The 9,877-nt window shown below is 39.5% G+C and overlaps 1 protein-coding gene across 1 annotated transcript in view; it reads left to right on the plus strand.

Annotated features, from left to right (window-relative positions):
• Nucleotides 1-9,877, plus strand: part of OTUD7B (OTU deubiquitinase 7B) — a 52,721-nt gene that overhangs the window by 31,970 nt on the left and 10,874 nt on the right. Inside the window, exons 3-7 of the mRNA XM_087827887.1 lie at nucleotides 986-1,174; nucleotides 2,937-3,164; nucleotides 3,880-3,981; nucleotides 4,752-4,879; nucleotides 9,202-9,314. Of these exons, the coding sequence (XP_087684013.1) occupies nucleotides 986-1,174; nucleotides 2,937-3,164; nucleotides 3,880-3,981; nucleotides 4,752-4,879; nucleotides 9,202-9,314 (760 nt within the window). The remainder of the gene's footprint in view (nucleotides 1-985; nucleotides 1,175-2,936; nucleotides 3,165-3,879; nucleotides 3,982-4,751; nucleotides 4,880-9,201; nucleotides 9,315-9,877) is intronic.

Here is a 9,877-nt window from a genome sequence, read left to right on the forward strand (position 1 = left end):
CTGTTCTAAGTGCTTTCAATTCACTTAATCTTCATAACAACCCAATATGATATCATCTCCACTTTTATAGCCAGGGAAATTGAAGTACAGAAAAAAGGCTAGAAAAATAGACTAGGTCATAGAAAGCCTTGAATGTCACACAAAAGAGCCTAGGCTTTATTCCATCGACAGTGGTAAGCCAGTAAAGATTTTGATTATGAAATTGAAATGATTAGAACTGTACTTTAGAAAGAATAATCTCAAGGAATTCTTTAGAATAGATTGGAGGTGGGACACTAGGTGATAGGAATTGAATTAAGGTGGTAGCAGATGGAATAGAACAGGAGGAAATGTGAAGAGTTATGCAGTTTGTTATTTATAGAATAACTTAACTGTTGAAAGCAACAGAAGAATCTGTTATAACAAATCTGTCTTTTAGGGTCTTCAGCATTCAGTAGAGCAGTGATTCTTAAATTTGGGTGGGTTCATTCCCTTCGATAATCTGATGACAGCTAGTAGCTCTCTCTTCAGAAAAATGCCCATACCTATAACTTTGTATACAGTTTCAGATGGCTTAGGACACCCTAGAGGATGTCTAGGTTAAGAACTCTTAGAATTAGGAAACTTGGGCTTGATTCCTGCTGGGCCTGGGTGCAAACTGGCTGTGACTTTGGGCAAGTCGCTCTACTTCTTTAGCTTCATATCCTTTATATGTAAAATGAGGTTACTAGGTCTCTAAGGGCCTTTCAGTACAGAGAGACAAAGTTTCTGTGTTATTGGAGCTTAGTTAGGAAATAGACAATAAGTAAAGAAAGAAATTTTGATATTTCGGATAGAAGTGTTATGAAGAAAATTAAAGCAGGGTAAAGAAAGGAGAATGATTAAAGTGTGCATGAGTAAATGCTTGCTAATTTTGATAGGATGGTTAGAGTGATCGTTTAGTGTCCTCCCTCAATTTTTCTATATTTGAAGTGCCCAATTCACTTTTTGCATTGTCTCCTGACAGGAAAGAATTGGGATGTGAGTGCTGCCCTCAGTGACTTTGAACAGCTACGTCAGGTCCACGCTGGGAACCTGCCCCAACCCTTTAGTGAAGGGAGTGGTGCCTCCAGGACCTCTGAAAAAGGGTTTTCTGATAGAGAGTCTACTCGCCCTCCCCGACCTACCCTACAGCGGCAGGATGACATCGTTCAAGGTACTGGAGGAACTGAGGGATACTTCGTATGGAGTAGAAAGGAAGGGTGGGGGCTGCCAAATGGAGTCAGGGAGTTCAGTGATTCTTTAGAGATGATTCCATTCTCCCCCTTATCCCCCAGTCAAACTGGTCAGAGGTGGCCTCAATCTGTCCAGGTGTTGGAGCCCCTTACTGTCACTCTGCGTCTTGAGTGTTATTATCCTGTATAAAGCTCTTCTTCAGATACTGTGAAAAAATAGAGGAAGGAGAATACGGTCTAATTGTTGAGATAAGGTACACATAAAGACAGAATTCAACGGGTCACTACTGTCTACTTCTTTGGAGGCCACTCTGTTAATATTATCAGTACTTACCAAAATTTAAAAATGCATATATAAACTGACTCAGCAATTTCATTTCTAGGAATTTATCATGTGTGTTTATGTGTGTCTCTGTATATGTGTGTGTGGTGTGTGTGTGTGTGTGTATATATATATACACACTTTAAATAAATAAATACATATATAAATAGACACACACATATTTAGTGTAAAGCTTGAAAGTTAAAGCTTGAAAAGAACTTTTAATATCCATTAATAGAGGAGTGGTTAAATAATTTGTAATCATCCATATTGTGGAGTATTCTGTAGCTGTTAGAAAGAAGTAGGTGGAACTTGATGTGCTGCTTTGGGAAGAAACCTCTAAAATCTATTAAAAAAGGTAAGATACAGTATATAGTATGCTCCTGTTTAGGTTTTTTAAATGACTTTAAAAGCTTTATATGCTTCTATGTGCATAAAAAATTCTAGAAGGCTATGTGAAAGGCTGCCTCTGGGAAAGAGATCAGGAATTTTGAACGAGAGGAAGATTTCTTTGTAACACTTTGTACCTTTTGATAGTATTTTGATTTTTTACCATAGGCATGTGGTATTTTAAAATACCTAAAAAAAGAGTTTAAAAAATAATATCACTATAAAATAATTTTTAGACAAATCTCAACTTACTTTGTACATCATCTCTGGCAAATATTGGATTAAGAACTGCTACCCAACTCATTTTTTAGCTCTTTTGATAATCTTTCTATAACTTGAGCCATGCAAATGAATTATAATACTACAGTGAGCAAATTATTATCACAATGGGATATCTGCTGGAGAATTGTAAGTGCCATGTATTCAAAATAAATGAAGTAATTTGAGGCACTGTCTACATTACTATCTTCCTCTGTAGCGAGTTAAGTAAGAATTGATTGTACCCATACATTTGTGATAACTGTGAGTATCAAGAAAAGTTGTTGTAAATAATGTGATTAAATGTTATTAATGTAGATAAGGAAGTTCCTGAATGTGTAAGATTTTTCATTAATTTTCTATAATGAAAATCCTTTTCTATATTCTCCAAGACCCTTAAAATTATCAGAGAGATTACTTAAGTCAATCTAGCCAAATGCAACCCCATTTCCCTTATTCCCTCTTCCTTCCACCTAACAGTGACCAAGTTGCCAAATGAATGGGTCCCTATTATATTGAGAAATGAAAGTGGAAAAAGACAGTGATGGGAAGAGGAAGAAGTTAAGGCAGATTCCCAAAAGGGTAGAAAGAGGATTGTATATTTGGTGCTAATGTGAGTGCACAAAAATACCATTTTCTGTATTTCTCCAATTGTGTTTGGTTTGAGAAAGGGTTGTGGTATTTGGCAGCCATTGAGACTCAGTTTTTCCCTGAGTGGAAAGTCCTCTGAATGAGCTGTGTATGTTCTAAGGTGACTCAATTTCTCATTGCAGAAAAACGCCTGTCTAGGGGCATCTCCCACGCCAGCTCCAGCATTGTTTCCCTGGCCCGGTCCCATGTCTCCTCCAATGGTGGGGGTGGGGGGAGCAGTGAGCACCCCCTGGAAATGCCCATCTGTGCCTTCCAGCTTCCAGATCTCACTGTGTACAATGAAGACTTTCGCAGCTTCATAGAGAGAGACCTCATTGAACAGTCCATGCTGGTTGCCTTAGAACAGGCAGGTCAGTAAGTTCTTTCTTTTCCATGTTCTTCCCTCTGCTCTCTTCCTGTAGGCAGCCACTTGGCGGAATGGGGCTTTACCAATAACTTCCAGTCGAAGCGTGTGATCTGATTACAATCAAAGTCAGCAGTCAGATAAGCATGTACTAAGCTAGGCACTTCTTCAGGTTAAAGAAAGGACACAAATTAGATACTTTCCTCTGGAAATTTCCTGTTTAATGGAAGGGATACCAGATATACATACAAAAGGCCTTGGAATCAGGACCTAAAAATCAATACGTGAGCCTGGCCAGCGTGGCTCCGCGGTTGAGCATCGACTTACGATCTAGGAGATCGTGGTTTGATTCCCAGTCAGGGCACATACCTGGGTTGCAGGTTCAATCCCCGGTTGGGGTGCATATAGGAGGCAACTGATGGATGTTTCTTTTTCACATCTATGTTTCTCACTCTTTCTCTCCCCCTTCCTCTCTCTCTAAAATCAATAAAATCACATCCTTGGGTGAGGATTTTTTAAAAAAAGAACCACTGATCTAACCAGTTGTGCTCACCAAGTTCTGATCAACTGGATATAAGTGAAGGAGATATAAAGAGTAATAGCATGATGGTTTTATTCTGGTAGGCTTCCTAGAAGAGGCAGATTTGGAGTCTGTTTTAAAATTAGGGAAGTGGGAAGGGCTTTATGGGTAATCTGCCCTTCTTTTCTTCCTTTTTCTGTAGGGCGTTTAAACTGGTGGGTGAGTGTGGACCCCACTTGTCAGAGGCTGCTTCCTTTGGCAACTACTGGAGATGGAAACTGCCTCCTACATGCAGCCTCTCTTGGTGAGTCTTGAAAGTGGCCCTCCATTCCCTCGTAGAAAGAATCAGTAGAGTTAAGTGTCATGTGCAGGACTTGGTCCAACCAGCCTTGATCACAGACAGAAATGATGGGTCAGAGCAAAGACCTATGTGTGTGTGTGTGTGTGTGTGTGTGTGTTGGTGCAGGAGATGGAAGAGAGTCCTGCCCTGGTTTTTCAGTCTTACTCAGAAATCATATGGAGAACACAGAATTATCCTGACACATGAAGTTGACTGTCAAAAATAATGAGCAGCAGAAAGCAGACAATAGATAGCTCTATGTGTGTGTATATAAGTCTATTCTTTTGGTATATAAAAAAGTATGTTTTCATTAATCCTCTGTCAGACTTAATAACTTTATAAAGGCTATTTATAACTTAGTATGTTATTTGCCTTAGCTTTAAAAAAATCGCCATTTTTCCAACCATCCCTCAAGTTTTGATGCTGATTGTCATGTTCCAAACCTGTCTCATCTGCTGCTACCCTGTTTAGTTTGTTAGACTTGCATCAGGGGTAAGGGCTTTCTATCAAGAGTCTGTAGGGTGTGGTGTATCCCCCACTTTCAAGTCCTCAAAATTTCTGAACTTCTAAAGCAGGAACATTTTTTTTTCTTCAGTACCTTTCCCCTAAGTAACAGAAAGGTTTCTTTGAACTTGGCTTCAGTCTGATTTCCTTCATTCCAGGATCTGTGTATCGTAATTAATAAGGGGAATTGAGTCATGGGAAGGTGTCTTACTGTTGTTTTCTTGCCACAGGGATGTGGGGTTTCCATGATCGGGACTTGATGCTGCGGAAAGCTTTGTATGCACTGATGGAAAAGGGAGCGGAGAAGGAAGCATTAAAACGACGCTGGAGGTGGCAGCAAACACAGCAGAATAAAGAGGTGAGGGAGCTTGGGTGGTAGCACCTTGCTTCCCAGTTACCCAGGGGAAATGCTCAGTGCCTTCCAGTAAGAAGTGTTTCCTGGTGCTTAGGTCCTCCGGTAATCCTGGAAATTGTAGAAAATGCAGATAACACCAATGCCTTCTGATATAGTCATGAGCACTGGTGTGGGGAAGCCGAGACCTCTAGAGGAGGTATCTAACTCAGCTTTTCACCTGATAGGTACTCAGTAAGTCTTTAGTGGCAGTCTTTTACAAAATGAGATATAAGTCCATAGGATTTTATTGCTTATAATAAGACTAGACCAATTTTTAAGGACTTGTGTTCTCAACCTGTGTAGAAATATAAATACTTGAAAATAATTTTGGCCAAAGTAGCTCAGTTGGTTGAAGCATTGCCCCAATACACCAAGGTTGCAGATTCGATCCCTGGTCAGGGTACATATAAGATTCAACCAATGAATGTATAAGTAAGTGGAACAACAAATTGATGTCTCTCTCTCTCTCCCCCTTTCTCTCTCTCTCTCTCTCAAAATAAATAAGTAAAAAATTAAATATATTTTTGGCCATATATACCATTTATGTTTCAGATACTTAGTTTGTTTAAAAGGTTTAAAAGCATGCCTGTTAAATTGAGTTTGAATGGTACTTCTCAGGGGCTTAGGAAATGTTGAAGCTGCTTTTGTATAAGAAAGTAACAATGGACTGTTTGTATTTTCCATCCCCATAATGGGTTGGGCTAACTATGGCCTATGAGCCAAATTCCACCAACCGATTTTGTAAAAAAAAATAAAAATTATGGAATACAGCCCCGCCCATTCATTTACATGTGTATGTTTATGTAAGTGCTTTCCTGCTATAGCAGCGGAATAGAGTAATTGGGTATGGCTCACAAAGACTAAAATATTTACTATCTGGCTCTTTATAGAAAAAGCTTACCCACCCCTTCCCTTTAACTTTAATACTGACATTAACATTTATATAAAGACAATGGGTCTCGCTATTTCCTTTTCCTCTGGTTCTGTCTTCTGTGTTTATCTCTTGCCCTTCGGGTGTATCTCTTTTTTGCCATGTATATGGCTGGGTGTTTCTGGCATTAACTTGGGAATATCTATTCAGAAACTTACCTTTTTCTTTTCATATTCTTTCTTTTCTCCTTTTATTGTTTTATCATAACTGGCCATATATAGAACTAAGATTTTTTTTTTTAGTCATTAGAATTTTATGTCCTGAAGATTTAAAATACATTAAGTAGAATGTGATCTGTTTCTTTCTTAAAAAACAAAGAACCCATTGTTAAATTTAGGATGATAATAAGATCAGAATCCTATCTTTGATCAGCAATCTGCCCCAGAAGATTCCTGAGGGAAATAAATGCACAGGGCATGGCCAAGTACATGGCAAGTTCTTTATACCACCAAACCCCATGGCTCCCTGGTGAGCTGAACTGGACCTTGTGGAGACCTTCTTTTGCCTGAGATAGAGCCAGCCCAGAGTTTGCCTTCTTCACACAACATCTAAACCTTAACCTTAGATTTGACCACTGTGGGGACAAGAAAAGTCCAAACCAGAACATGCTGGTTATTAAGTAGAAGTGACAGCAACAGCCAGAATAGGTGTGTCCAGTTCCAGCTTTTAAGCTATTACAGTTAGTATTTTTGTTTGTTTTTTAGAAAGAGAGAAAAAAGGAGGGAGAGAGAAACATCAGTTTGCTGTTCCACTTTTTTATGCATTCATTAGTTGATCCTTGTGTGTGCCCTGAACAGGGATTGAACCCGCAACCTTAGTGTATCAGGACAACATTCTAACCAACCGAGCTACCTGGCCAGGGCTATAGTTATTATTTTAAAGGTGGGGTTAGATTATGATGGTATTTAGTGAGGAGACCCAGAAACCCCAAGTTCTATTCTTGGTCAGCCACTTACTCCATCTCAAAGTCTCCAGTGAAAATATATGCATAGAGAATAGTAGCTGTCTAAGGAGCAATCTTTTTACTCCTTTTGTGGGGCACATTGAAAGTTCCATACTAGAAATATGGTCTAGGTAATTGAGCTCAGATTGCTCAGATCTTGGGAGTGGGAATGGGAGGAGAGTGGTGATGGATTGGGGGCTTCTATTAGGCAGTATCAAATACCACACAAAAATGATTTTGATTTCCAGACCTCCTTGTTTTGTGTTGAATTTGGTTGGTAAAATGCAGTGAGAACATTTTCAAGCTAGAAGGGTACGCCACCTAGTGGCTGTGTGTGAGAACAGCAAGCAGAAATAGGTGAAAGGAAGAGAGGGAGACAGATCCTCCTGGATATGTATCAGTTACCATGTATCAGAGTGACCAGAGCACCCTATATATAACCTGAGCATTGTTCTTATTATTTTTAATTGAAAAAAATTTTGATATCAATTTACATACTGAAAATAGCTTTGTCATTTTTTTTAAAGTAGAACGTGCTCACAGTAGCTCTTTAATTTCTGTTAAATTTTTCCTGATGCCCCTCACGTTTCTTTTCATTGTGATTCTTTTTACTCTTTCAGTGTGGTTTTTAAGCATTTTAATACTAATGTAAACCAAATATAATAGACTCATCTCCCATATCATCATATGCATCCTAAAGCCAATATGATGTTCTTAAATTGTTTGTACCACTTCTGCTCCTTTGATGGAAATTACAGTTTCACTCAGCATATATATTTATTGATTACTAATCACATAGTAGGCACTAGGCATTTTGCATAAAAATTGGTCCAGGCCCTTAAGAGACGGACATGTAGATACATAATTACAACAAAGTAATAGGGTTGACTTTTATGCTGGGAGACTGTGTAGCAGTGGAGGAGGGAGGGCACAGAGGAAGTAGTTGATCTACCGGGGAGATTTAGGAAAGGCATCATAGAGGAGTGGTACTTGGGTTGTCTCCTGACATGAGAAACTATTCACTGGGTGAATTGGGAGTGGGCTGCTCCAGGCAGAGGAAACAACTTAGACAGAGGCTCAGAAGTATAAAACAATGTGGTGCATTCAAAAAACTACAGCTAATTAAATGAGATCAGAAAGGTAGGTAGGGGCCAGGAAGTGGACTTTGAATGCTATGCCTAAGGAGTTTGAACTATATCTAATAGGTAATGATTCTTCAAGGAATTTGTAGCAGGAAGCAAACATCATATTTTAATTAAAAAAACAAACATCTTTCTGGTGGCATTGCAGAAAATGGATCAGAAGAATGTATAGACTGGAAGTGGTAAAACCAGTTAAGGGTCCATTGCAGTAGTTTATGCTTAAGGATTATTGACTAAAGGGATCCCAGTGTGGGTAGGTGAAAGGCGAGGAGTCTTCCACAAGTCACTGGTTTCTAGCTTGGGCGTTTGAGTGCTAGTTGGTGCTCTTCACTAAGGTAGGACTACGGGAAGAAGAGTGGGTTTGGAAGAGGTAGTTTAGTTTTGACTGTATAGAGTTTGTGGTAGTCGTGGGCAGGTGGCAATTTTCAGTAGTCACCTGAATGTGAATATAGGAATTATATTCATTATTTGCAGAGCCTTGGGTAAGCACTGCGAGGTGTGCAGGAAAGGGGATATATAGACCTTTGGAGGAAAAAATAAGGTGTAAATTAGAACAACGCAAAATTCTCAAAAAATTCAAGTTGGGGTTAATTGATAAGGCTTCTAAGGAAAGAATTATTAAGCAGGGGTTGGAATGAAAAGGGGGACTCAATTGGCAGAGTGGAAGAGGGATTGCCCACTACAAAAGAACATAGCCTTAATAATAATCTTCATGGTTTCCTACAGCTGGAGAGGGAGAATTTAGAGTCCTGAGCATGTAGATGGCAGTAGATGAGACACCCAGGAGAAACCAAGTCTAAAATCATTAACACACAACACTGTTTCTGGGATAGCAGAGTTCACAGAGATAGGAGAAAGTAATGTGGAAGCTAAAGGAGAAGGGAATTTAAAGAGATCAAATGCCACATGAAGGCTAAGAAAGATGAGAACCAGTGAGTCCACTGAATTTGGCAATTAGAAGGTCACTGTCCTTTGCCCAGAGTTGGTTAGGTGAAGCGGTGTGTGGAGATGGAGGGCGTAGGCTGGAGGGCAGAAACAGAAACTAGATTGCAATGGGTTGGAAAGAATGGAAGAAAAATGTGAGAGAGATCATAGAATATTCTTTCTTGGGTCTTGGTTTTAAAAGGGAGAAGAGATTTGACTTTATAGTACAAATTATAAGCCAAATGCTAGGAGAATAGGGTGTGGGGTAATATGAGTGAGTTGGAATGGCTATTGCATCTTGAACCTAGCCTCTAGTTGCTTGATATCCTCTGCCTGTCTTTCACAGTCGGGGCTGGTATACACAGAGGATGAATGGCAGAAGGAATGGAATGAGCTGATCAAACTTGCCTCAAGTGAACCCCGCATGCATCTAGGTACCAATGGAGCCAACTGTGGTGGGTAAGTATGGCTAAGTGTGGGAACACAAAGTAATCTTAACTGAGTCCTCAGAGTCTAAAGAGCTCTGTACTAAGAGGATGTTAGGAGGAAAGAGAGGAGCCATGGCATGAGTCGCATGTTTTAGTTTAGTATTGCCAGAATATAGAGTGTGTGGTGCAGAATGACTGATGAGGCTGGGCAATCCAGGTTATGTGTGCCATGCTCAGGTTTCTCTTGTACCATGGTAAGGTATCCGGACTTTGGGAAACTGCAGGACAAATGACCCCATTTCCTCAATAAATAAATTGCAAGGAAAATAATAAGGAAGAGGGAAACTAAGTTTAAAGACACTTAAGAGACATATCAACCAGTTGGAACGTATGAACATATAAGACAGTTAGGGCAGTGTGAACAGTGCCTACATGTTTGATTAAAGTGTGATATTAATGGTATTGTGGGTATTTTTTAAAGGAGTTCTTTATTTTTTAGAGATAGAAGTTGAAATATTTATGGATGAAATGATATGTCTAGGATTTGCTTCAGAATAACCAGTGGGTGAGGTGGGGGTGGCAGCTGATAGGGAA

Source organism: Miniopterus natalensis, chromosome 19 (genome assembly GCF_054644295.1).
Source record: "Miniopterus natalensis isolate mMinNat1 chromosome 19, mMinNat1.hap1, whole genome shotgun sequence".
NCBI lineage: Eukaryota > Metazoa > Chordata > Mammalia > Chiroptera > Miniopteridae > Miniopterus > Miniopterus natalensis.